Here is a 26,711-nt window from a genome sequence, read left to right as displayed (position 1 = left end):
GTGACACGCCGATACCCATGGCACAGGTGAACTCATGCCTGGGGTCTCAGCCCAGGAGGCCGTGGTCAGGCCACGGGGCGGCCATGGAGGAGCCTCCCCCTAGAGCCGGGGGAGTGGGAGGGACGGGGCAGGGGCTGAGGGGCGGCCAGAGCCAGGCCAGGGCCGGCTGGTCAGCAGAGGGGAGTGGGGGGCTCTTCTCGCTCCTGGCTCTGCCGTGGCGGACATGGCCCTGCCCTCGGGCCGCCCTCTCCGTGGTCCAGGCTGGCTGCCGGTGGCTCTGGGACTTTGAGTCTGTTGTGAGGAAGCGAAGGCCGCCACAGGCTGTGGACAAGTCAAGGCCACTATGGGCCGTGGACAAGTCCTCCAGTGACTGCAGCCAACGTCCACCGGGCACTTCCCTGGCGCCAGTGCTGTTCTGGAAGCTTCCATGACTTTGTTCCGGGCGTGCAGCCCTTATCCCTGCAGTCACTGCCCCACTTTAAGATGAGGGAATGCAGCAGGGCTGGCCTGGAGGTGCCAGCGGGTCCGAGGAGGGTGGCCTTGCTGTCCTGGGGCAGATGCTTCACACCCAGGTGTGGTTCCTGCCGTGGCCTTTGTCCTTGGCCTGCAGACGCCGTCTTCTCCCCGTGTCCCCGCAGGCGTGTCTGTGTCCTCATCTCCCTTCTCACAAGGACGACCCAGGACGACCTCGCTTAACTTTGTCCCCTCTGTGAAGACCCCGTCCCCAGACGCAGGCGTGTCTGAGGTGCAGGGGGTGAGGGCCTCACGGGTGGGTCTGGGGGGCCCAGCACAGCCCCTGACCTCGGCCCCTGCTTTCCCTGCCCGGCACCACGAGGCTCCGCCCCACGTCTGGGGACACGTGGGCCCCTTGTCAGCCCGTAACTGAATCCGAGGACGACCCTCCCCAGAGCGCTGCTCGCAGGAAGGGACGGGCCCCCTGGAGCCCGAGGAGCAGGAGGTCCACGAGGGCAGCCACAGAGGGAGCCCCATGGCTCTGTCCTGCCGCGTGGCCGTCCTGGTCCCCCCCCACCCCCCGGCACTCATTTGTACCCGGGTCCTGGTGACAGGAAAGCTGATCCTAATAGGAAAAATATCACTCTCCACCAGGCACGCCCAGCACATAAATGCCGGTGTCTTTCTCGTATGAAACCATAATTCAGTAGATTCCAGGTGATTAGGCCTCCAGGTTTCCATGGCAACGGCTCGCCTCCCGCCTTTCTGGCCAGGGCTGGGAGCTCTCGGGGAATCCACTTGTTTACTGACAGCCTGAAGGGCCCCGGGACACGGTGGTGGCTCCCCACGCCCAGCTCTGGGGCCAGAAGCCAGGATCATGTGGCTCGTCCAGGCCGTGACCCCAGCATCATCGTCCCGACCCCCAGGGCCCTCCCACCGCTGCCGGCCGAGGAAACCGCGAGCGAGTGTGGGCTCCGCCTGGCGCAGGGTCTCCAGCCACGGCGGAGCAGCAGCCCCCAGACACCTGCACCCAACCCAACCGCCAGGTCGCCAGGCCAAGGGGCTTCCGGTCGCAGATGGAGTTAAGGTTGTGACCAGTTGACTTTAAAGTAGGGAGATTCCCCCAGGGGCCCTGTGTGACGGCAGGAGAGTCAGGGCTGGAGTGACGCGACGTGGGACACAGACCGACCCAGCCATAGGGCTGAGCACTGCCCACGGATGCGCCAGGCCCCACGTGGCCCTGGCGCTGGCTGGAGAGCGCCCACGATGTGAGCTGCCCACGATGCGAGCTGCCCACGGCGCAGGACAGCACAGGGCAGGCCGGCCACCTGCAGAGGGGACCTGGCACTCCCCTCCCCCCTGCGCCCCCAGACAGCCCTGCCGGTGGCCCTCAGCACGGGCGACTCGCGGCCAACAAGGGTGGACAGTTTCCTTAAAGGACCAAGCCACCAGCCAGACGTTTTTGTACTCGTTTATGTTTATTAAGTTTATTGTCTGTCGTTGCTTAGTTTCACATTACAATTCCATGTTTTGTCAAAGTCTTTTTCAATTGTCATTTTGGTAAAATAAATAGAGATAAGTGAACCTTTAGGTCAGCGCTCTCTGAGCCCTGGTTAACTTCATGATTGGATTTTCGCATCAGACCTGTGAAGACACAGCCCGCAGGGGCGGCTGGGAGGGGTCTTGTCCCTTGGAGCCGTCTGCACGGCACCGCGTGGTGGTTTCGTCTCCAAAGAAACAGACACGTGTCGGCTGAGAACCAGGATGAGCCAGTGCGTCAGCTGGGGCGATCGGACCCCTCAGTGTCTGTGGGCGGAGCTGGGACCTCCACGGCCTTCCTGACCCCAGGCTGTCTGCTCCCCCTGACGTGGCGACAGGAGTTCATGCCGGAACCTTCCAACGGGAGCGCCCGTCTCTAGGGAGCAGAAGGGCCACCTGCTTTGTCCGGCCCTGTCCAGCTCCAGCACGGAGCCCAGGCGCTGCCAGGCGGGTCCCACCCCCCGGAAGACGCTCCGGGGCCGCAACACGAGGAGCCGAGACCCTTTCTCACGGCAGCTCCTGCCCGTGCCCCCGCCCCGCGGCTGCGTGAGGGCAGAACTGACCAAGCCGCCGCCTCCTCTCCCACCTCCTCTCCCCGAATAATCCTGATTCCAGGGAAAACGGAGAAAAGCTTTCAAATCCCGTCATCGTGGTTGTGTCGTCTGCAGTCGCGCACACGGCTCTGTGGCCTGCGGGCTGCATTGTCCACAGGCTCCTTTCCTGCCCCCGCGCTCACACGCACGCACACGCTGACACATGCTAAAGCAACTGCCAGGGACTCTTGCGTCACAGACTGCAAGATGCAAACCGTGGTCACGCCTGTGTGTGGGGCAGAGGCTGGTGACGGGGCTGTGTTTACCCACAGACCCTCAGGCTCCAGTGTGGCTTCCGTGCCTGCACGTGTGAAGTGCGTGGGCAAAGGCAGGGGGCCATGGTGCCCGCACATGCGTGGGCACCATGTGCGGGCACAGCCAGGGAGGCCTGCGGGGAGAGCAGCACTGCGCAGGGAAGCGTGCCCCAGGGGTTAAGGCAGTGGCTAAACCGCCAAGGACCGGCCTCCTCTGTCCACAGCCACAGGGCACTTTCCTGCTCACGGCTGTCAGAGGGGCTGGAACCCGGGGACCCGGCTGTGCAGGGGCTGGGCCCACGCGCCTCATGCCGTGGAGCCGTGCCCAGCGGACAAGGAGGGCCTGGCGCAGTGGCCCGGGGGCTCCAGGAGGGCGCTGGGCTCTGGGCTGCTTCCTTCCACACTTGCCGGCGGCAGGGGACGTCTCCATCTCCCTGCTCCGTGGGTTCCTGTGTTCCCGGCATCCTCCAGCCTGCTGGGTACGTTCCCACTCGCCGGCACACGCCGCGAGAGGACGGCGGCCTGGCTGGGGCAGCACCTCTCACCCGCTCCTGGCCCGACGGGGAGGCTCCCCCAGGGCCTGCGGAGGCCAGTGCTGCTTCTCCACCAGGGCTCCGTCTGGGAGCTGTTTTGTAGCTAATGCTCTGATTACATGGAAAATAAAACGAGTGTGTTTCCCCCTTTAAAAATCTCAGGAAAAACAGAGCAGGAGAGGGCGAGTGTGGCATTGTGGAGAGTCCCTGGCGTCTGGACGCTGGGCAGAAGCCACCGTCCAACCGAAGCCCTCCCCTCCCCCGACTTTCCAGACGTTACAGCAAAGACACAAAGCAAGCGGCGGGGCCCTCCAGTCGTCAGCAGCGAGGGCAGGACCAGTGTTCACGTGGGCAGCAGCAGGCGGCGCTACGCACTCGGCGAGCGGCAGGTTCACTATGTACAGCAGGCGGCCGCGGCCTGGCGGGCCCGGGTGGTGCCGCTATCTGACCCGCTTCTCCACCGAGTACACGGAGATGTAGTAGTCGTTGCTTCCCACGGCCAGATGGGGCTGCAAGGAGAGAGCAGGCGAGTGGTGAGCGCGGTGGGGGCCAGGATGGGGGGCAGAGGCTTGGGGTGCGGGGCAGGGCCTGCGGAGAGGGGCGGGGCAGGGGAGAGGCACAGGCTGCCCCTGTGCCCAGAGCTAGCTCCAGCCCGGGGCTCCATTAACCGCCGCCCCCGCTGCTGCACTCGGACGGGCACGGAACGAAGGCCCATTAACTGGCAGTCTCTCACGGGACCGTGTGTCACCCAGGCTCCATTACGGGATTTGCATACTACCCACAGTTCCCTGCATATTTCTTTTCAGGATCGCCCCACAGGGACAGTTCTGGGAATCGAATGTCGTGTGTTTCGGCAGAGAGCCGCATGCTGGGCCCCCACGGAGCCTCACGCTGCAAGGCGGCCGGCTGGCGGAATCCTAATTTTAAAGAACAGCGGCTGCAACCGCATGGCTTGACTGTAATTAAGGACGGGGAGTCGCACAGGCCTGGCTGCGCAGGGATCGGCCCTGGGCGACTTGGTGTGCGGGGTCCCAGGGGAAGGCCCGGCCCTGCCTGCTGTCTTGGGCGAGTGCAGCGGGGGTCCCTGCCCGTGTGCCCGCCCCGCCTGGGGGCACAGACCCAGTGCGGGTGGAAGGCCAGGCAGCTGATGGCGCCGACGCGCTGGCCCATGAAGCCGTCGTAGTACTTGATGTTGTTGATCAGCTCGCCGCTGCCGTTGTAGATGGCGGTGAACTGGTTCACAGAGCCGCTGTGGGGAGGGGACAGCACTTTGGGGGTGGCTGAAAGACGGCCCAGAGGCCCAGACCGCAGGACCCCTCTCGCCCGCCTGGGAGGACCCGGGGACATTCCCAGAGGCTCAAGGGCTCCAAGAGCTCGTTCCGGGAGGGCAGCCGCGCCAGGGCGGAGGACTTCGGTTTTCATTTCAGGACGGAGCCGTGAAGCCCCCAGCAGCCCCCCTGCTGGGCAGAGAGGCTGGAGGTCGGGGCACCTACCATGCGATCAGGTTCGCCTGGGGGTGGATGTCCAGCGCCGTCAGCCCCTTCACGATCTGAAGGACGTTCACGGACTCAGGCATCCGCGGGTCGAAGACACGCACGTCTCCATTGACGCTGCCAAGAGAGGGTCACAGTGACGCCCTGACCTGGAGCCCCCTGGAGGGGCCTGGCCTGGGGGGCCAGGAGTCAGCTGGAGGTGTGGAATTGTATGCCCATTGCACACACACTGCTCAAGGTCAAAGCCACCTTGAACCCGGCCCCCAGTGAACACCCCCCCGGCAGTGCCCACAGACCCAGCCACACTGGTCCTCGGCCCGGCTCCCCGCCAAGCTCCCACAGCACCAGAAAGGCCCGTTCGTGGTATCTGGGGCTCCTGCTGGGGCCTGCCGCAAAGCATGACTCCCCTGTCTGGAAACAGCCCTCAGCAAAGACACAGGAGGGGACAGGGGCCTCTGGTCCCTCTCCAGGCACAGAGGTTGGATTCCGTGCCATGGAGGCTCGCTGGCCCACGGCGAGGCCTGGCCCCTTCCCGAGGCTCCGGCTCCGGCGCCTCCTCTTCCAACCCCAGCACGGTCCCTCCCAAGAGTTATGTTAGGTTTTTACATCACAAACAAGGGGGAAGGAGCAGCTCTTTGAAGAAATGGTGGCTTTTTGATAGTAAATTACATTTTGCCGTCCCTTTAATGGGCAAATAAATATTTGCCGCTCTCAGCGCAGTATTTACAGAGCAGCAGGACTGGATTTATGCGCAGACGATGGTGCAGGCACAGCCGTCCTGCCCGTCAACGTGCCCGGCAGACACACGCCACCCCCGGCCGCCCCCGCACTCTGTGACGGCCGAGCTGAGCACGGTCCCCCAAGCCGCGGCCAGGCTGCCCCGGCAGGGACAGCAGATGTGTCCCCACTGCCCTCTCACGCGGCGCCCTGACCTTTCTGGCCAGTCCCGGAGCAGGAGTTAATTACTGCCCCGAAATGCCATCATCTCTCAGCTGTTTAAATACCAAAGACACATTTTAAATGGAGGAGAAAATAATGTTTTCACAGCAAAACGTCTCGTGCACGTTCCGTGCGCATTACCTCACGCTCATGATGCGGCCCTCGGGGTGCTTCTGCAGGTAGGCCTTCACCACCCAGGCCGTGTGCTCGCGGTACGTCATCACGCGGCTGCGGGGAGGGAGGCGCGTCAGGGCTGGGCCGGGCGCGGCCTTACTTAGCGCAGAGGGAGACGGAGCCCCACGGAGGGGCCAGGCTGCCTGTGCGTGGCCAGCAGGCCTCCGCTCGGCCGTCCCCCACCGTGGCCAGTGCCCGCTTGGGGACGCAGATCCCTCCTGGGACCCTGCTCTAGTGGGGACCCTCTGGTCCTCCTCGGCCTGCTTGGGCTGGGCCCTGAGAAGGCAGGATCTGCGGTTCTGCCGCAGCCGGAAGCCCCAGACAGATTCAGAACGAGACAATGCGGGCAGGTGTGGCTGGGCGCGAACGCCGCCCTCGTCCAGGCCACCTGCCCCTGCTGAGGGCCAGCCTCGCGCCAGGCCCTGTGTGGGAGAAGGGTCCCTGCTGCCAGGGGAGGACGCAAAGCCACGTTGACCACTGACACCCGGCCTGGTCCTTAGTGCTGCTGTTTGGGTCGATTCCTGAGTGACCGCCTGCCCAGGTAGCTGATTTTGGGAGGTGTAGGGGAGGTTTAAACAACAGGTTGACTGAGAGGTGACCCGTATAAAATGTCCCTTTGGAAATGCACAACCCCAGGGGAGTTTAGTGTCTTCACAGGCTTGTGTGACCACCACCACCGAGTCTGGGGATGTTTTTCTTACCCCAGGAAGACACCACCAGTGGCCTCTCCCACCCACTGGCCAAGGTGCCCAGGTGGCTCTGTCTCCCTCCACGGGCCCCTGCTTTCCAGGACATGTCCTGGCAGCAGGACCTGGGCCTGACGGTCACCCGTTGTTGCTGGGGCTGTGGAGCTTGGTGCACCGCCAGGGAGGCAGCAACACGCGCCAACAGGGCTGCTCAGGCCTCACCGAAAGCAGCAGTGACAACGCGCCGAGCTGTGCCCACACGTGTGTGCCCAGACGCCTCTCCCTGGACGCTTATACACGCAACCCAGGCGGCAGTGTTGGCAGCGTTCTCGGGGTTCAGGTGTGACAGTGAAGCTCAGGGGTGGAAGGCACCGGCCAGGGCCTTGCCCGCCAGCCTCTGCCTGAGGACACGGGCATATTCCGCACGGCCTGGCCGCTGTGCCCTGTGGGCAGGGGCACTGGCCTTGGTGGGACGTGCCTGGCTGGCCGTGGCAAACCACCCCCTCCGGCTTAAGTGCCCTGTCGTGGGCTCCTGGGGGAAGCTGTGCATCTTGCTGAGAAATCTGGACCCAGCACGTGGGCAGCGACTGCACTGTGACTATTAACATCTAGAAAGTGCCGGGCCGGCAGGACGGGCGGGCGAGGGGCTGAGTTACCACTCGCTGAGTGCCATCCTCCTGTCGTAGACACGGATGGAGCCGTCGCCCAGGCCAGCCACGATGAGCGAGCGGTGGGAGTCGCAGGACAGGCTTGTCACGCAGCTATCTGCACCCGTGGGGATGTCCTAGGGCCAAGCACACGGAGCCCGGTGAGGACCCAGGCACGCAGCCCGCCCTGCTGCAGCCTCCTGCTGCCCCGCAGCGCCGGACCCGGTTTATGGCCGGCAGTTTCCCCTCCCCTCCCTGCCGCGGGGCTGCTGCCATCTCCACCCGGGAGCCCGGGAGCGGCGGGGGCTGGCGGGGGCTGGCGAGGACAGTGCTGCTGCCTGGGGGGCCACGGCGGCTCCCGCCTCCTCCCGGCGTGGGCTGCGCCAGCACGTGCTGCCCTCCTCGCGGGCAGGGCCGGGGGGGGGGGGGGGGGGAGGGCGTCCGCCCTGACGCCTGGGGACCCGGAGGAAGGAAACCCTCGGCCTTGGAGCCACGTCGGGCGCCCCAGGGGCTCTGTGTCTCGCGCTGATCCAGGTGAGGTCGCGAAGCCGGGGTCCTAGCGGTGGCCCCTGCTGGGCCCTGTCACTTTCCCAGGGTGTCTTGGGCAAAACCAACTTACTCTTCTTTCTTTTTGCTAAAACTAAAAAGGTGCTTTAGAAGCACACAAATAATCATTCTAACTTAAAACATCTCACCCTCCTGATTTCTGACATTCCCTAATTTGCTTAGAAAAATATTTGAAAATCCCTAGGACGAGCCCAGGCCTAGTCGCACGGCAACGCAGGGTCGAAGTGTCGCGACTGACGCGCAGCCCAGGCTTCGGGGAGAGTCTTCGTCTCCCTCCCGCGCGGCCTCGTCCTTCCAGATCGCGCCTCTGCCCCCAGCACAGCTGAGGCCTGATCCGGGGCTGCGCGCGCTGCAGCCACAGGTCTGGTTCTCTGTGACCAGGGTGGGATCTATTTTGAGGAGGGGGCAGCACAGGGACCGGTGGCTCTCGGGGGACCCAGTGTGGTTACCTGCACCTTCATCTCGCGGTCTGTGTCCCAGATCCGGACGATCCGCACGTCTCCCGAGCTCATGAGGAGGCCGGTCTCTTGCTCCCAGTCCACCACCATCCCGGCTCCTGGAGAGACACAGTGGGACACAGCGGCGTCACCCCACGCGCCCGTGGGTGGTCTCGGGGGCCTGTGAGCCAGCAGCTCCCAGGAGCGCCTGCCGCCGCCCCAGCCCCTCACATGGGTCCACATCCCCACGTAAGCCAGACTGGGGCTCCCAGTGTGCCCCGAGTCCAGGCAGGGTAGCACTTCCAAGGCGGGAATTCCGAGTCTTCCCCAAGAACCCTGCTGCCCCCGAGGCATCCTTGAGAGGGAACAGCAGGATCCCAGAACCGCTCGTTAGGACGCCCACCTTCCATACGCCTGGGCACAGGGCAGGACTGGGGGCTGCAGAATGGCCTTCAAGGCAGGAAGACGAGAGTCTTCCTCGAGGAGCTGGGCACAGGCCAGCTGCCACCTGACAGCGTCTCAGGGGAGGGGCTGCCGACCACTGGGTGGCCAGCGTGTGCAAGGGACAGACAGAAGGGGACGACGGCCACCCCTTCCCATCTGGGCTGGATGGGGAGAGAGCAGCTACACTCTACACAACCGCCTCGGTCTAAAACAAGATTTGATTTTAAAAGTTTAGCCCAGGCATGGTGGCTCACGCCTGTAATCCCAGTGCTTTGGGAGGCTGAGGCGGGAGGATTGCTTGAGCCCAGGAGTTCAAGGCTGTAGTGAGCTGTGATCCCGCCGCTGTACTCCAGCCTGGGGGACAGAGTGGGACCCTATCTCTAAAAATGAATGAATGAATGAATAAAAGTTTAATGATAAATATTTCAAACTTATAGAAAAGAACACAATAGAGATCCTTGCACCCACCACCCAGATCTAATAGTTGCTAACACTTTGCCATTTTTTCTTTTCTTTTCTTTTTTTTTTTTTTTTGAGACAGAGTGTCACTTTGTTGCCCGGGCTAGAGTGAGTGCCGTGGCGTCAGCCTAGCTCACAGCAACCTCAGACTCCTGGGCTTAAGCAATCCTACTGCCTCAGCCTCCCGAGTAGCTGGGACTACAGGCATGCGCCACCATGCCCGGCTAATTTTTTCTATATATATTTTAGTTGGCCAGATAATTTCTTTCTATTTTTAGTAGAGACGGGGTCTCGCTCAGGCTGGTCTCGAACTCCTGACCTTGAGCGATCCACCCGCCTCGGCCTCCCAGAGTGCTAGGATTACAGGTGTGAGCCACTGCGCCCGGCCCATTTTTTCTTTTCTTCGTTTAAGAAGTATAACTTTAGACTCAGTGAAAACATCCCCTGCCCTCTCGGCCCCAGAGGAGCTGCCTTACGGGCTGAGTGCATCTCCAGGGGCCTCTGAGCTTCTCCATGTCCACGTCCACAAACAGTAAAACACCTTCCACATTCCAAAAAGGTCCGTCAATTTCACAGTGGAGCCTGGTTTCCAGCAGCTTTCCCCTTTAGTGCTACGTTGTGAGGGTTATCCGACCTGACACACTGGCACTTGGCTCGTGCATCCAACCTTCTGTGTAAAACTCCGCTGTGTACCAAACCCCTCCTCTGAGCTGTTCCCGACTTTGTGAACCAACGTCTCCACGTGTCCTTGTGTGTGACGGGAGGCGGTACCTGGGAACAGAACTGTGGGTCCTGCGTCCCTGGGTGAAGCCATCGCTCCCTGGATGTCTGCCAGCCCACTCTCGGCAGAATTGCGCACGAGCTTCACTGTCCCCGAGTCCCCGTCCGCATTTGGTGTCTGTGGTGCTCTGCACCGTGGCCGGGCTGCGTGCATTTTCCTGCATATTCTGATGCGGAGGTTTCAGCCCACAGGTGTTGCAAATGTCCTTTCACGTTCTGCCCCGTACGTTGTAACTTTGTATTTGTCTTTTGGCTGTGAAGAAGTCTGCAGTCAAATCTTTCCCCGCGTTTGCCCGCTGTCTCCTGTTTGAGCTTTCTGTTCCTCAAAGTTAAGAAAATTCCCTCTCATTTGTCCTTCTAAAGGCTTTTACTTGTAGGTCTCTAGCTGTGATTTATTTTTCTCCGTGGTGTGAGGTAAAGATGCTATTTTCTCTTCTTCCCCAGGGCACCAGCTGTCCCGCACCATTCGGTGACACTGTTCTTCCCCACTGGTGTGCCTAAGCCCAGGCCCGGGCCACCCTGCGGTCCCAGCCTGGTGACACGTCCCCACGGGGGCACGACCCCCCTTCCGCACGTCTTCTAAACTGTCTCAGCTACTCTCAACCCTCTGCTCTCCCATATAGATTTTAAAATCAGGGTTTCATGCTTCATAAAAATCTCTTCTGGGAACATAATCAAAACTGCATTAATAAATCCACAGAGTACTTTGGGGAGAGCTGTCCTCCTCACAGTGGCCAGTGTCCCGGGCACGGGCGTGGCGCCCGTCCACACTGGGAGCTCCTTTCACACCCTTTAGTCAGGGCTATGCTTTGCTGGGTAAAGACGGGGCATCTCTTTTGCTGAATTCTTAGGTATCGTGTAGTTTTTATTGCAATCGTATAAGATGCTTTACAACTGCATTTTATAATTGTTAACTGCCGGTACATGTACATTCTTTTTTTTTTCTTCAGACAGGGTCTCGCTCTGTCGCCCTGGGCTAGAGTGCAGTGGCATCATCGTAGCTCACTGCAGCCTCCAACTCCTGGGCTCAAGTGATCCTCCTGCCTCGGCCTCCCAGAGTGCTGGCATTACGTGCGTGAGCCACCACGCCTGGCCCACATACATTCTTTATCTTACTTTTTCAATGTGGTCCCCCTGCTGCGATGTGTCTGATCCCAGGCAGGGAAGAGATGCCTCACGCATCACAGTGTGTTTGCCGAGGTGGGTGCAAAGCCTACAGCTTTCGGCCCTGTGACTACGAGTAGGGACCACGTCCGTGAGACAGGCGGGAGGAGGCACACGCCGCCCTGTTTCTGTCCGGGAGCCCAGCTGCGCTGCGGCCATGTAGCCCACAAGCAGAGCCTGAAAGCATGCAGCCCACGTCCCCTCCTGAGGTTTGACTAGTGTGCGTTTACTACCCAGGCAGGGGGTCACAGCTTTGGGGTCCTCGTCCACCACACCCTGTGTCACTGCCCGGTGGAATCTCTGCCCGACTTTAACCTCTGAGGACCCTGCACCTCAGAGTCAGGGCTCCGTCAGCAGCCGAGCGGGCCGGGGGCCTGTGGGGAAGGGCCGGCAGGGTGCGGCTTCTGCTTCTAGCGCCACGACTCTCAGAGGCCAGTGCCTCTGGCTGCAGGAGGGTCTCTGGAAATCCACAACCTGACACCCGCCTGAGTCATTCCAGAAGGACCCGTGGGCCTCACCAAGTCCCTCCCCCAGGCCATGTGATGGCACCAGCAACGTGCAAAGCTGTGCCCGGAGCCGGCGCTGCAGCCGCAGCATCCCGCCAGCCAGGCAGGCCGGCGAGCGCGCAGGGCCTCCCACTGCACGCAAAGGAACAACTGGCCGACACGTGTGCTGACCACCGAGAGGGGCTAAACTGGGGTGCGAGGAGCACAGGCCCCCTCTGTGCCTGGGATGGAGCTTAGGACGGGTGCCACGGGCTGCCGAGCACACCCCGGACGCAGGACCTGAGGTGAACGGAGAGACTGGGACCCTCTTCTGCCCCCGAGGAGCCGGGTGGACCCACCTCGCGTCGTCGGCAGCATGTCCGAGAGCCCCTGCCACGCGGTCACCATCTCCGGGTTCTTTTCCAAGTCAGCAAAGTTCTTCCAGACCCTGATGGCACCGTCATCTGCGGGGGGAGGGGGAAGGACATGAAGCCGGGCCCTGCGCTGGCCTGGCCCGTGCCCTGTGTGTGCAGGTCACCCTAGGGGACATGCTGCACAGCAAGACTCCTCGTGCCCTGGGCCTGGATGCCGTTTCCTCAGATTCACACCTGGGTGACCCCCGGCAAGGGCTGCAGCGAGGGGCCAGGGCGGACCTGTGGTTTCTTCCGGCCTCCGGTGGCCACAGACCCTGACGCAGCCGAGCCGGGCTCTCTTTGGCGGGAGAAGGTCAGGCAGAGCTCTGGGGGGGGGCCGGGGACATGCGTTGCCCCCTGCTCTTGCCCCCACTTAAGCACAAGAGTCAGACTGCCTTCACCCTCCCTTCCTCACGCCACACACAACCCAGGCCGCGGGGGCTCTTGGGACTAAGCAGCGGGTGGGGACACCCCTCCCTGCAGGGACACTGGAGCCTCCGAGGCGACTCCCGGGCAGCCGCGCTCTGTGGAGGACCCGGCCCCTCCTCTTCGGTGCTCAGGGCCACTGAGTCTGACCCGTCTTAAATCTTCCCTGCGCCTCGCTGGCCGCTCACGTGCACCAGCACGATCCCCTCCTGCCCACACCCTGGTGCCCGCAGTGAGAACTGGCTTTGGACACTGGCTTGACGCTGTTTGGTCCTGAGGTGGCCCAGCTCGGAGGAGTGAGTGGCTGCCAGGAGGACATGTCCCCACGGCCACACCCCTCCCAGGGGCCACAGACACTGTGAAAGGGGAGAGGAGTGTGTCGTCAATGGCTCACGCCCAGGGCAGGGCAACATGGTGGGGGGGGTCACCCTCTGCCCGTCCCCACACGTGTCTGACCCCTGCGGGAAGGACAGTTTGACAGACAGGACTTCTCATCAGCGAGAGGCGATGGTCACATTTTAAAAATGCCAAAGGAAAATGACTATCCGCGCAGGGCACCTGACTCGGAAACTATTGTTCAGAAGGGGGTGCACTCGGGAGGGGAGGGGGAAGGTTCGCTTCAGGCCAGGAGTTCAAGACCAGCCTGGGCAACACAGCCAGACCTGGTTTCTAACAAATAAAATCAAAAGAAAAAAGGTACAGCTGAAATTAAGACATTTCAGGTCAAAAATAAGAAACCAAGAAAACAACAAAGCCCAGAGTGAGATGCACCACCGGCATGAGCCCTGCGGCAGGACCCGACAGGCGGGGCGGGGTCGGCACAGGGGCCAGAGCAGACCCCGGCTGCGGGGGCCCCTCCCTGGTTCCTGGGGTCAGAGGTTTTCCTAGTCACGGGCGGTGGGTGGTCCCAGACGAAACGACATCTTGAGGCCCCTCCCTCACGGACCTCTGGCCCAGGATGGACAGCGGCCCTCAGCTGTGGGCAGGGTCCCCTGCAAGAAGACAGGCTGCACAATGTGTCCTGTGGGTCTTGGGACCTCACGTGGGCCCTGCCACCTCCTCCGAGCTCTGGGCTCAGGTCCCAGCTGTGCACACCCACTCACCCGTGGCCGTCAGCAGCAGCGAGCAGTCCTGGCCGTTCAGATACTCCATGGCCGTGACCCGCGTGTACCGAGGGTTTCCGTTGTGGAAATAGTCCAGCTTCTCTCCTTTCTCCCAGTCCCAGAAACTTAAGGGAATCAGAGAAACAGGACCAGTCAGTAGGGAAAGGTAAACCCAGGCTGCAACGAGACACCCCCTCGCGCGCACCAGGATGGCGACCAGCAAACAACAGAAGATAAAGCCACTCTGGTGGCGCCTGCAGTCCCAGCTCCTCGGGAGGCTGAGGCGGGAGGATGGTTTGAGCCCAGGAGTTCGAGACTAGCCTGGGCAACATAGTGAGATCCTATCTGCAAAAAAAGAAGGAAAACAAAAGAAAAGGAAAGTAACAGTGTTGGTGCGGGTGCGGAGAAACTGGAACCTTGTGCTCAGTTCGGGGGTTCCTCAAAAAATTAGACATGGTGTTACCGCACGATCCATCAATTGCGCCTCCGGGCGTCCACCTGAAGGAATCGAAAACAGGGACCTGACCAGGTTTTTGTGGGCCCAAGTTCAATGTCATTCACAACAGCCAGAGGCAGAAGTAGCCCAGGTGTCCATCAACAGATGAACAAACAATAAAAATGGTCTGACCACAGAGTGAACCTGTTCAGCCACAGAAAGGAAGTGTGACACTCGCCACGGCACGAACGCGCCGAGGACGTGGCACTGTGTGAGATGAGCCGGACAGGAGGGACGGACGCCGGACGATCCCACTGACGGGGCCCCAGGGGCGGCAAATCCAGAGACGGGAGGCAGAGCAGAGGCTGCGGGGCAGGGTGGGGAGGGGCGGGGGCTGGTTTTCGTGGGGACAGAGTTTCAGCGTCACGAGATAAAACTGGGTCTGGAGACGGACGGAGCCGAGGGCTGCGCAGCGTGGACGTGCTGGGCGCCACTGAGCTGCACGGCTACAAATGGCCACTAGGGTAAACTTCACGCTGAGCACGTCTCACCATGATTTTAAGAGAGGGAGGAATAAGAAACAGCGGTGAGGATGTCAGGTGTTTTGTAAGCTATAAAGAGTCCCCCTCCTCCACTCTCCCCCACGAAGGGGGCACTCGCTCCGTTAGGCAAGGCGGGAGTGTCACAAACCGAACTCGGGTCTCTCTTTGACACCTGACGTCTTCCTATCATTATTCTTCCGTCACACGCGCTTCAGTGAGAGCCGTGCAGGCCCGTGTGCGGCAGGTGTGGCTGGAGGCCCGAGGTCAGGGCCCTGGACCGTCCCTCGGCAGAGAGGCCAGAGGGAGGCTTGGGCAGGCAGGACCAGGCCACGTGGGAGGAGGCCAGCAGGGACATTTCTCGGGACGCTCTTGAGACCCTTCCACCCGAGACAGCACTGAGGCCTCGGAGCGAGTGACCCCCGCGAGAGGAGGCGCAGGAGTGATGGGGAGTGGACAGGGGTCCTCGTCCCTTGGGCTGTCACCAGTGGGAGGAAGGTCCCGACCGCCAGATGCCTACCAGATGCTGTCCTTGTCAGCCACGGCTATACACGGGGTGAAGGGATGAAATTTGACCACGGAGGGGACACCGGGGTTCCTGTTCAGAAATATCTGGTCATCCAGTCTGGTGACGCCTGCCGGGAGAAACACACGAGAGCGGACTCAGCCGTGGTCTTAACCCACAGGCAGTATCGACCCTGCCAGGGCCAGCACCACACCCGGTGCCTGGGCACGTGCAGCAGGGACCGAAGGAGGGGCTGGACGCCGAGGGGCTAGCGCCTGGCGCCCGGCGACGGCAGCCCACCACCACCTGTGCCTTTGCTCACACCAGACCCCTCTGCCCGCCGCAAGCTCCCGCAGCCGGACACGCGGCCAGCGTCCGATCAGTCTCGTTGTCTTGTGCGTCAGCAGCGTTCTGATCCGTGCGGATGCATCTGGCTGGGGATTGTTTAGAAAGTCCCACGGACCAAAGCTGCCCACGGACGGCTCTGATTGGCAGCACAGACCTGGCTGTCACTGCCCACAGCCCAGCCCAAGTCCTGGGGGTCTTTCCGTCGAGAAAGACGTTAACTATGAAATTATAGGATTGAAGGAAATACAATCACAAACTCGACAGAAGAGGAGCATGTGGGTGTTCTCACCAGGCTCCCAAACACCAGCACTGGGAAACGAACCCCCAGGACTTGAGAAGACTTTGGTTTAGAACTGTTATAAGAGGCAGGAAGTGTGGAGTCACGATGGGCTTGGACACGTTTTGGCAAATGATACGAGGTGGGACTGAAGGGTGTGCACGTCTGACCTCCTGTCGCAGCCCAACCTCAGCCCCAAACACCTGCTTGGCCTCTGGGTGACTGGGAGGGTGTTTTGGAGACGCACACGCGCTCCCTTAGTCAGTGACATGATTCTTGGGTCGTGCGAAGAAAAGCCTCCTGGCCCTGCTGAGCGCACCCCCGCCGGGCTTTTGGTCTGGCCCGAGTCTTCCTGGTCAGGTGCGGGACGTGGTGCCCTGGCAGGAAGCCGACCTGCTCTTGAGGCTCAAGGTCAAAGACGAGTCACTTGGGCACTTTGCTGCAGGTAACTCTGAGCTGGGCCTGAGCACGGCAGGGGCTATGGCCCCCCTTGGGCGCCAGGACCATGGTGGCTGGGGCGGAAAGTTGGGAGACGCTGGGGTCTGTGCAGGGCACATGGTGGGGCCACTGTCACCTGTGCCCTCGGGCCCAGCCCCTCTGCTTCCCACAACAGCCCCGACAGAGAACCCGGCAGGGGATGGAAACCACTCATGGTGCGGTGGGGTCACCAGGCAGAGGCCAACGGCCCCAAAGGCTTCCACGTGGTAGCAGCACTGTGTCACCCTGGAGGCCACTTCATACCCAGCTACAGGGATGTTCCGGAGGGAGCCAGAGCCCTGGGCTTAATTCTGAGCATCGAAAGATAAAGGGAAACCCCAGTGGGAGAGTCACTTTGTGCTCATGAGAGTATCAGAGTGGGACAGCCAAGGCCACACGTCCCCAGGGAGGCAGAGGAGTGGACGGGGCCTTCCCAGCATCTCCTGGGCAAAGCCACCTTCTCCGTCCGTCCTGGTCCCCCCACAGGCCTCACTTCCCGCTGGCTGGCAGAGAACAGTGAGTTTGCACTGAGCCCGGATTCCCTGCACGTGGCTGGGAAAGGGTGTGCTCCCCCTCGGGTCCAGTCCCCTGGGTGCCACGTGTCCTTGACGCCCTTTGCGGATGTTTCTGACAGTTCGGTAGCTCCTCCTTTATGCATTTTTGACTACACCTCCCTCTTTTTTTCACAAAGGCTGGAAAAGAGACATCCCTACTCTGTATGATAAAGATATTCTTTTTTTTTTTTTTTTGTCTAGAAAGCCTGATTTTGTGTCTTAAATGCTGGCTTCATTCCACACCCTGCTCAATTCTGACCACAAACACCAGGCGAGCGTCACCTTCCGATGCTGAACTGTGTGGGCAGATGCAGCTTCCAAACCTTCCTTCCGGTGATGCGCCAGCCGCCCAGAGAACCGCAGACTCCAGGAGAGCAGCCTTCTGACGCCGTCCGCCAGCGGCTCCTACCAGCGGGGCAACGCTCTCCTCTCCCCTGGAGACGCCGCCCTGGCGGCACATGCTCGAGCGGCGCCTGAAGGGGTGGCACACACCGAACCCCAAGCGTGGGGCGCCTCCAGCCCACTCTGCCGCCAGCCCCTTCACAGAGGGCAGAGAGCGCGGGGCAGCCAAGGGGAGCTTCGGCACGACATTCGCCTTCCACGTTAACACAACGGTACCCGCGGCACCACAGAGGGCGAGCGGGGGACGCAGACGAGGCCGCACAGACAAGCACTTCAGAAGCAGCACTGGCCCCCCCCAGGTCCACAGTGGTCTCCGCTCGCTGGAGCAAGGGTGTGTGCCAGGCCTCGGTAGGCCTGCCCGGCTCCGCCGCGGTGGGAGGGACGGTCTGTCTCCCGGGTCCTCGACCCCAGGTGTAAAGAGTAACCCATCATGACCTTCGGAAGTGTTCGAGACTGAGAAGCCAGGTGAACGCGGTCCAGCAGCCCTGACAGCTGACCGGGCTGGTCCGGCTGTGGCGCAGCTTCAGGTCCCGCCCAGAGCTGGCTTAGTGGGGCGGCTGGGCTGGAGTGGGGACAGTCCCACGTCTGCACGGGGACCACGTCTGTCCTCACTGCCAATCCACACCCTCCCAGAGTGGGGAAGGCCGGGGTCCCTGAGGTGCAGCTGGGGGACTGCCGGGCGCTCTGGTCCCTGTGTCGCGCCTGGGGCTTCCCACTGTGCTGCGTCTCGTGCGGGGGCAGCCGCATCTGTGCCGCAGGGGGCTCCCCTCCGCCGACCCTCTGCGGCAGCACATGCCCGCCGTCCTCAGCAGCTCATGGCCCCTTCGCCCGGGGGAGGCTGTGGGGGCAGCAAGCTGGTGCCCCGAGGGGCGACTTTAGCAGCTGTGGGCAAATTTGGTAAAAGGTTTGGTGAAAACGGGACTGACATGCAGTTTGTGGTGACAACACCATCGCCCATTCCAGGGACCAGGTGGGGACAGTTGAATGAAACCAGTTTCTGTTTTCCATCCCCAGGGAAGGACGCATCGCCTGTGACGCCGAGGCACAGGGACGTCCCCGTCAGGCTGGAGTGGTGTGGACTCCCAGGGCCTGGAAGGGCTTGTTCCTTCCCGTCTGGAAACATCAAAACCCCCAAGTTTTGCTTCCCTGAGGGGCTTCAGTCAGCCAGGCCCTGACCTTTGCCGATAACCTTGAGGCTCAAATCGCCCTTGAAGGAGAGCGGGTGGCGTCCCGGCCTGACCTCCCTGTGACCCCGCCTCTACCGGCCCGTTTCCTTATTTGCAGCCGGGTATCAGGGCGGGTGGGCGGGATGAGGTCAGCCGTGGCCTCTCCCGCACGGGACCAGGACCGCGGTGGCCTTACCCTTCTGGATGAGCTGCTGGGCCTGCTTCCGGACCAGGCTGTTCCGCAGAAAGCGCCACTCCCGCTCCTTGCGGATCTGACTCTCCACGTCGTGCTCTTCTGGGATCTTCAAGAAGAGAAAACACCCGTTTAGGTTCAGTGCCTGAAAAGCACAGCCGTCCCCAGGGTCGTGGGGGCTGGTCTAGGCCCCGCGGACACTAGAACGGAGGGATGCCGGTGTGGACAGAGAGCGGCGCCGTGTTCACACGGGCACGTGATCTAAGCACACAGCTCAGAGCAGCGCTGACGCCACCTGACCCAATGCAAACGGTACGTAAATGGTTGCTGCACTGCATTATTTTCTGATTTGTAATTTTTTGCATTTTCTTTTTAGAATTTTGATTTCTGTTATTTTTTATTGCTGTATTATTTTTATTTTTCGACTATTTTTCATCCCCAATGGGTTGAACCTGTGCATTTGGAACCTGCAGATATGGAGGGCTGGCTGTGGCTGTTGTCCAGAGAAAGGCTCCTCTTCCTCCAGTGTTGAAGGCCTCGGGCAGCCTAGTGTGGCTGGCACGGCCGATGACAACCAGGCCCACGGCGGGTCCAGCCCTGCAGGGCCTCCCTGAGCGGGAGAGGTGCTGTCCCCAGGTGCCCCCGCTGGCGGGGGTGGAGCTGACAAGTGTGGGACGGGGAGCGGGGCCTTGGGAACGCCCCAGAGGACCCACACTGCCTGCTGCTCAGGGAACACGCGACAGCCAAGGGCGGCCCCGCAGCCACAGCGAGCGGTCGGCCAGGCGGGCGCTGCACGTGCTGCTCCGAAAACCAGCAGCACAGACCACGAGACAGGCGTGCTCGGAGCCTCTCACCCTCATTCTTTCTCCAGTGCCAAAGGGAGCTGGGCGTGTGGCTGGGAGACGAGGTCTCACGAGAAACAAGGCAGAGTAACAGAGGCTCTGCAGGGGAGGCCGGGCCAGGCCCTGGAGGGCAGCTGCCATGCGGGTCTCACCTGACACTGCAGGGGTGGCCGCTGGGCTCCCCGCAGGTGGAAGAGTTAGGAGAGTGCAGAGCTGCAAACCTGGCTAGACACAAACTAACTCACCCCTCCTGATGAGACAGTTTCAGAAAAACTAAGTTTATTTCCACTGGAAACACATGCTGGGCCAGTCACCCTCTTCCCTATTCCTTGAGCCCGTGTGAGCTGAGTGTGGGCACAGGTGAGGTATGAACTAATGAATGTGGGCACCTGCGGGGTGTGAACTGATGAGTGTGGGCACACGTGGGGTGTGAACTGATGAGTGTGGGCATACTCGGGGTGTGAACTGAGTGTGGGTACCTGCAGGGTGTGAACTGATGAATGTGGGCACACGTGGGGTGTGAACTGATGAGTATGGGCATACTCGGGGTGTGAACTGAGTGTGGGTACCTGCAGGGTGTGAACTGATGAATGTGGGCACACGTGGGGTGTGAACTGATGAGTATGGGTACCTATGGGGTGTGAACTGATGAGTGTGGGCACGATGAGTATGGGTGCCTGTGGGGTGTGAACTGATGAGTGTGGGCACACGTGAGGTGTGAACCGATGAGTGTGGACACCCGCGAGGTGTGAACTGAGTGTGGGTACACGTGGGGTGTGAACTGTTGAGTGTGGGTACCCGTGGGGCGTGAACTGATGAGTGTGGGCACATGTGGGGTGTGAACTGATGAGTGTGGGTACCCGTGGAGTGTGAACTGATGAGTGCGGGCACACACGGGGTGTGAACTGACGAGTGTGGGCACCCGTGGGGTGTGAACTGATGAGTGTGGGCACCTGTGGGGTGGGGTGGGGTAGGCAAACCAACATCTACGAGGCCTACACTCATCAAATGATAAACTAGGATTTAATCTGCTTTATTCACAAGCACGATCACATGTTTGTGCAACACAGACATAGTTCCTCAATCACAGGTGCCGCAGGGTCAATGCGGCTGACTCTGATTCCCTGTTAAGAAACTAAGAGTTATAAATCCCAAAATATAAAACAAATTAAATAAATACTTTCTCTTGGCTAACAGTCAAGACGGAGTTGTTCATCGTAACCAGTGCAGAGCCGGCCCTGATAACACAAAGGCGAAAGACCCGCTATTAGTTATTCTAAAAATTGCTTTTTCTGAGGAAAACATAAAAATATAAGGACTATGGAACATGGCCGCGCCCGAGTCCTCTGTGCCTAGCATGGCCTTGCAGAGAGTTACTGCACGAAACGTTCATGGAACACGCCTATCTCTCCTCGTTGCCTCCCGAGTGTTATCTCCGATCCCGGAACACGCTCGGCGGACCCCACGCCCGCCTGCAGGCTGGTCTCCCCGAGCGTCGTCTCTGCTCCTTTTCTTCCACACGTCACAAACACACCTGACAAGACAGCGGCACCAAGGGAAGGACGTCCAAACCCAAAAGCAGTGGTAACAAGGGGCATCAAATCCCACCCTGCGAACACGGCTGGGTTAGAATAATCCGCCATGGTGGATTCGTAACAACTGGCTTCATTCTATGACAATCCAGAGCCCAGGAGAAGAGAAGAGACAAACGGCCGGTAATGCAGAGCAGCAATAAGGGGAAACCCAGACAAAAAGGCTCAGAGCCTGTGCAGGAACAGAGACTGCACTGTAATGAAACTCCGTTCTCTGGGAACGAATTAGAGGCCGGGTGTAGAAGGCGCTTTGGAGAAGGCGGGGAGAGGGGCCTGCGGGACCCTCACTTCCCTGCGGCCTGGGCCTGGGCCCCACGGTGCCCCACTGGTCCCTGCAGAAGAATCCAGATGTGGGGAGGCTTCAGAGCCTCAGCTCCGAAGACGGGCAAAGGTGACGACTGCAAGGACAGGAGGAAGCTGTGCTGGGGAAAGCCCGGGGCACACAGACGCCTAGGCGCGGCTGGCAGGCCCTGGCGCTGTCGCGAGGGCGCCGGCCTGGAACTGCCTCTCGGGGAGGGCGGGGTGGGGGCTCCATTTCCCTCACGCTGAGCTCTGAGGACAGAGCCCTGCAGGCGCCACACGAAACCATCTCCTACAGCCCCTGCTGAGCTGTGAAAGGACTTTCAGAACTGGAACGGTGTCGGTGATGTGCTTCTGGAGCCACCCCGAGGGCCTGTCCTAGTACAACCGGCCAAGACTGCTAAGCTCACAGGACAAGCACGGGCAGAAACGAAGAGGCCGGAGCAGCGAGGGGGCGGGCGTGGAGACAGAAGGCAGAGACGCCGCGGGAAAGCAGCGGGCATCGACCCGCTGGGGACTCGCCCACTGCTGCTGGGGACGAGGGGCAGACGCCACTGCTCGGTTCCTAATCCTCGCCCGACCTCCCCTCCCCTCTGCCCGTTTCTCTTCAGGCGGAATGAAAGCTTTTCCGTAAACAGGCGCCCAGACCCCACTCTGCTGAGCCTGCCTCCGTGCACAGCAAGCCGTGGGTGTTGGTAATAGTCTTACATGATTAGGGTCGCGACACTCCCGGATTTCTAACCCCTCTGGCTTCTCCTCAGACAGAAACCAATTACATTCTGCAGCCTCCCACAGAGACGCACAGCTGAAAGCCAGCCACGCTCAGCTCCTTCCTGCTGCAAAGGAAAACTTAGGGCTCAGGAATAAAGGGAGATTAGAGGGTCCCCAGAAGACTGACAGGAGGGCGGCAATTTGGGGCATTTTCCCACAGAGCAAATCCTCTCCTGGTGCGTTTATGAATCCCAGGGCCCAGTCTCATTTTCGATCCCTCTGAATTTGAACAGGTTTAAGATGGAGGAGTAAAATTCAGAACAGGTGCACAGTGACTGCGCAAAGAGCACGCGCTCCAGGGCAGGCGGGAGGGGACCCCAGGGCAGGCTCCTGAACGCTGACGAGGACTCCTAGACTCTGAGCTCCCTCGGTGTCTTCCCACCAAAGTGTGTTCTGATTACGTGAACTGAGAACAGATTCGCCTGTTACTTGCTTTTCACCTTGGCGTCTTTCTTATTTTTCCCATTAACAAGGAGCCCCCATAAACAATGATGTCATCCCTCCACGAGAGAGAGGCGGCGGCGTGCTCCGAGGGCCCGCGCGTGCGTGGCATCGGGGGAAGTGCCCTTCAGCTGCAAACAGCCGTCACGGGTCGCTGCTGACGGGTGAAAAGCCCGGAGTGGCAACTGGAGCTCCCTGTGTGCTCACCCGAGTGTGGGCTGATGTCACTCGAACACACCTTCCCAGGTGTCACTGCAACACTAGAAAGGTAAAGGTTTCCTTTTGCCCCTAAAGCCAGGTTGACTGAGACAGAACTTATGTAAACTTCACCTCTTTAGGCAGTTCCGAGTTGTGACAGAGGCTCACAGCCACGCGGCCACGACGGACTGCCATGTGCAACCGCCCCCCCGCCCCCCACGGTTTCACGCCCCTCTCCCCAGCGCTGCCCCTCAGCCCGTCCCTGGCAACCAGACTGTGCTCTGTCCCTGTCGGTTCGCCTTTTCTGGAATGTCGTATAAACAGACCGCACGGTGTGGAGCTTTCCAAGCGGCTGCCGCACGTAGCGTAACGTCCCTGAGATTCCCCTGCGACGCCGGAGGTGTCAGTGGCTCCGTCTTCCTTCCCGCCCGGGCTTCCGTTCCGGGCTGCACCTCAGCTTGTCTACTCACCGGTGAACGGTGGCTGGGGGCTTCCGGTTCTTGGTGACTACGAATAGAGACACAATAAACATTCACATACAGGTTTCCGAATGAACGCAGTCTCCATTTCTCTTGGTGAATATCCGGAACTGCAGGTTGTACGTTTAGCTTCGTCAGCAGCCAAGGGGAGGCTTTTGGGTGCCGCCGTCCTTCCTCAGCAAGTGGCCTCCACAGAGTCCAAGATTCCCGCCGTTCTCACGCATGTGCCGTGTGTCCACTGCGGTGAGTCGCACCCCTGCAACGACCGTCATGTGTGACTTGGAGCGTCTCTCCATGTGCCCATCTGCAGTCTGTGTGTCCTCTTTGGCGGAAACGTCTGCGAATCTGCCATTGTTTTGTCACCAAGGTGCTTGTTTCTTTACTGTGGAACGATGAGAGCTGCGTATGTGCACCAGACACACACCTGCACCAGGTGCGTGCTTTACAGCTTCTGTCCGGGCGTGGCCTCTTTTCATTTTCCTAACGTGTCTTTCCAAAGCAGTTTTTAATTTTCATGAAGTCTATTGTTTTTTATCCTTTATGATTTGTGCTTTTTGTAGCTTATTAAAGAAGCCATTGTCTAACTCAAGGTCAGAAAGATCTTTTCCCACTTCTTTTAGAAGTTTTACTGTTCCAGTTTCACATCCGGGGCTATGACTCCCTTGGAGGTCGCTGCCGTGGAGGCTGTGAGGGCGGCCGCGGCTTCCTTGTGTCGGATGTGCTGCCCAACTGCTCCAGCGCGCTCGAAAAGACCGTCCCTTCTCCACTGCACTGGACGGTCTTTGCACCTTCGTTAAAAATCGGCAGGACACACTTGTATGGATCTGTCCTGGGCACTCCGTTCTGTTCCATCCATTGACGTGTGTGTCCTCCCGCCAATTCTACAGTCCGGACGGCCTTAACTTTACAGTGAGCCTTAAAATCAGATAGCGTGAGTCCTCTTTGTTCTTCTATTTCAAATTTGCTTTAGTTATTTTGGTTTGTTTTTCTACATAAATTTTAGAATAAATTTGCTAATTTTACCAAAAAATCCTATGAAGATTCTATTGGGGTTGCATTGATCTAAATATCAGTTCAGGGAGAACTACATCTTAACGTTATTGAGTTGTCTAATCCACGAGTCTGGTCTTGTTTATTTAGGTCTCTGCTTTCATCAGCGTTTTATATTTTTTCAGCACACAGATCTTGCATTTTTTTTAAAGATTTGTACGTATTTCATGTTTTTTCGTGTTATTGTAAATGGTACTGGTGTTAAATTTCAGTTTCCACTTGTTCACATGGAAATGCGATTGATTTTTGTATAATGACCCTGTTAATACCAGGTTGAAGATTTTGGGGCTGTGTTCATGAAGGATATTGTTGCTAGTTTTTTATGCTTGTAACGTCTTTGGTTTTGGTATCAGAATAATGCTGCCTTCATACAATGAGTTGGAAGCGTTCACTCCTCTTTTATTTTCTCTAAGAGATTGAGGAGAATGGGCATTATTTCTTCCTTAAAGATCTGGTAGAATTGCCAGTGAAGCTATCTGTGTCTGAAGTTTTCTTTGTTGACAGATTTTTAAAACTCACTTGCTCTCACAGACAAGGATGCTGGGCTACCTGCCTGTCGCCGAGCTGTGCTCGTTCATCTCTTTCAAGGAGTGTGTCTCGTCTAAGTGGCCGCGTCCGTGGGCACGGAGCAGTGACGGACTCTCGGTTCCGATCCGCTGGTCTAGGTCTGCTTTTAGGCCAGTACCACAGCCACACTATTTAGCAAGTTTTGAAGCCTGAGCTGTTCACTTTGCTTGTCTTTTACAATATTTCTTTTTCTTTTGTGCTATTCTGGGTCCCCTGCATTTCCATACAAATTTTAGTATTTGCTTGTCCATTTTCGCAAAGAAGGCAACTGAGATTTTCACAGTGATTGTACTGAATCTGTAGATCTACTTGGGGAGTACTTCATCTTAATATCTTTTGATCCATAAACACATGATTTCTTTCCATTTAAGTTTTCTTTAATATCTTCCAATGTTTTACAGTTTTCAGTACAAGTTTTACATTTCTTTTGCTAAATTTATTCTGAAGTATTTTATTATTTTTGACATTATTGAAAATGGAATGTTTTTTCTTAACTATATTTTTAGACTGTTCATTGCTAGCATATAGAAATATAATACAAATAGTAATTATATATTAATCTTGTAGGCTGCAAACTGCTGCATTTGTTTTTTTAGTTCCAATAGTTTATTAAATTGGATTTCTTATCTTCACTATTCAGGATCAATTCATCTTTGAATAGAGAGATTTTTTTTTAATTTTAATTTTAATTTTTTTTTAGTTTTTGTAGACATGGGGTCTTGCTATTGCCTAGGCTGGTCTCTAACTCCCGGCCTTAAGTGATCCTCCTGCCTTGGTCCCGGCCTGGCTCTCCTGGGAGGTGCTGTTTTCCCTTCCCTTTTGGGCAACACGGTTCTCCTGCAACCTTAGCTCACTAATGAGTTCGAAAGTCAAGATTTTATAGTTTACTTGACCTTTTCTTATTTCCAGCTGCCTCCAGCTTTCAGTGAGGCCGGTGCAGGTGGAACCAGACTGGGGCTCTTGAGAGACCAAAGCTCCTGGGCAGTGGAGGTGAGAAGGAACCGCTCCGCTGGAACTGTGCCCACAGCACATGTGGCCAGGCACAGGCAGGACAAAACGCTCTTAGAATACACGGTTAGAATGACTGCAGTACCCGATTCACAGGACACTGAGCAATCACAACCAGGTACCTTTTAAGAAAAGAACATATCTGATTTACCTATCCGTCATAACTCGATCCCTGATTGTTGGAAATTCAGCAATGATTTTAATGATAAATAGGCCGGGCGTGGTGGCTCACCCTGTAATTGAGGTCAGGAGTTCCAGACCAGCCTGAGCAAGAGTGAGACCCCATGTCTACAAAAATTAGAAAAAATTAGCTGGGCGTGATGGTGGCACCTGTGGTCTCAGCTACTTGGGAGGCTGAGGCAGGAGGATTGCTGGAGCCCAGGAGTTGGAGGCTGCAGTGAGCTAGGCTGACGCCACTGCACTCTACCCAGGCAACAGAGCAAGACTTTGTCTCAAAAAAACAAACTAACAAAAAACACTGGTGTTGGGCCAAGCACGTCAAAGACAAGCAGAGCGCGTGTCACGGTCACTGTCTGTGGAGTGGGACGCCGGCAAGGGCACGAGAGTCCTGCTGCTGGCGGCCGAGGGGAGCAAGGTCAGACGCGGCTCAGGCTCCCGCTCCCACCTGCCCAGCTGGTCTCCGGCGGCTGTCACCCCAACAACGCTGTGCTATTCTGGTGCTCCTGGAAGGGAATCGACCTCCCCGTTTGCTTCCTTTCTGAACTTTCCAGGAAAGAGCGGAAGCAGCCGTTTTAGAAGCTGGAGCTGGCGGCACCAGCTGGCTGCCTGACGCGGGGGAGCCCACGACAGACGAGTGACGTGCGATAATCCGAGGGTGAGAGTGGGGAGAACTCTCAGGCTCCGTCTGCCCGGAGGCTGTGTAAAGAATGTCACCCACAGTGTCACTTCCACGGGAAAAGAACCCAGAGAAAGTGGCTTCTGCAGCAGAACGTATGAGAACATGCCGAGTGCTCATC

The 26,711-nt window shown here is 58.9% G+C and overlaps 1 protein-coding gene across 4 annotated transcripts in view; it reads right to left on the bottom strand.

The window, feature by feature from the left end:
* Nucleotides 1-1,929: 1,929 nt before the first annotated feature.
* Nucleotides 1,930-26,711, bottom strand: part of RPTOR (regulatory associated protein of MTOR complex 1) — a 281,234-nt gene continuing 256,452 nt past the window's right edge. For all 4 annotated transcript variants that reach the window (XM_069482962.1, XM_069482964.1, XM_069482963.1 and 1 more), the window contains 10 exons: nucleotides 18,490-18,595; nucleotides 15,085-15,199; nucleotides 13,590-13,714; nucleotides 12,007-12,111; nucleotides 8,328-8,434; nucleotides 7,321-7,448; nucleotides 5,946-6,032; nucleotides 4,866-4,982; nucleotides 4,492-4,621; nucleotides 1,930-3,881 (listed from right to left, as the gene is read on the bottom strand). In XM_069482962.1, the coding sequence (XP_069339063.1) occupies nucleotides 3,813-3,881; nucleotides 4,492-4,621; nucleotides 4,866-4,982; nucleotides 5,946-6,032; nucleotides 7,321-7,448; nucleotides 8,328-8,434; nucleotides 12,007-12,111; nucleotides 13,590-13,714; nucleotides 15,085-15,199; nucleotides 18,490-18,595 (1,089 nt within the window). In that variant the 3' untranslated portion in view covers nucleotides 1,930-3,812. The remainder of the gene's footprint in view (nucleotides 3,882-4,491; nucleotides 4,622-4,865; nucleotides 4,983-5,945; nucleotides 6,033-7,320; nucleotides 7,449-8,327; nucleotides 8,435-12,006; nucleotides 12,112-13,589; nucleotides 13,715-15,084; nucleotides 15,200-18,489; nucleotides 18,596-26,711) is intronic.

The sequence above is a fragment of the Eulemur rufifrons genome, chromosome 9 (assembly GCF_041146395.1).
Source record: "Eulemur rufifrons isolate Redbay chromosome 9, OSU_ERuf_1, whole genome shotgun sequence".
In the NCBI taxonomy this organism is placed as follows: Eukaryota; Metazoa; Chordata; class Mammalia; order Primates; family Lemuridae; genus Eulemur; species Eulemur rufifrons.
The sequence above is the reverse complement of the archived record's forward strand: the minus strand, read 5'-3'. Positions and strand labels throughout refer to the sequence as shown.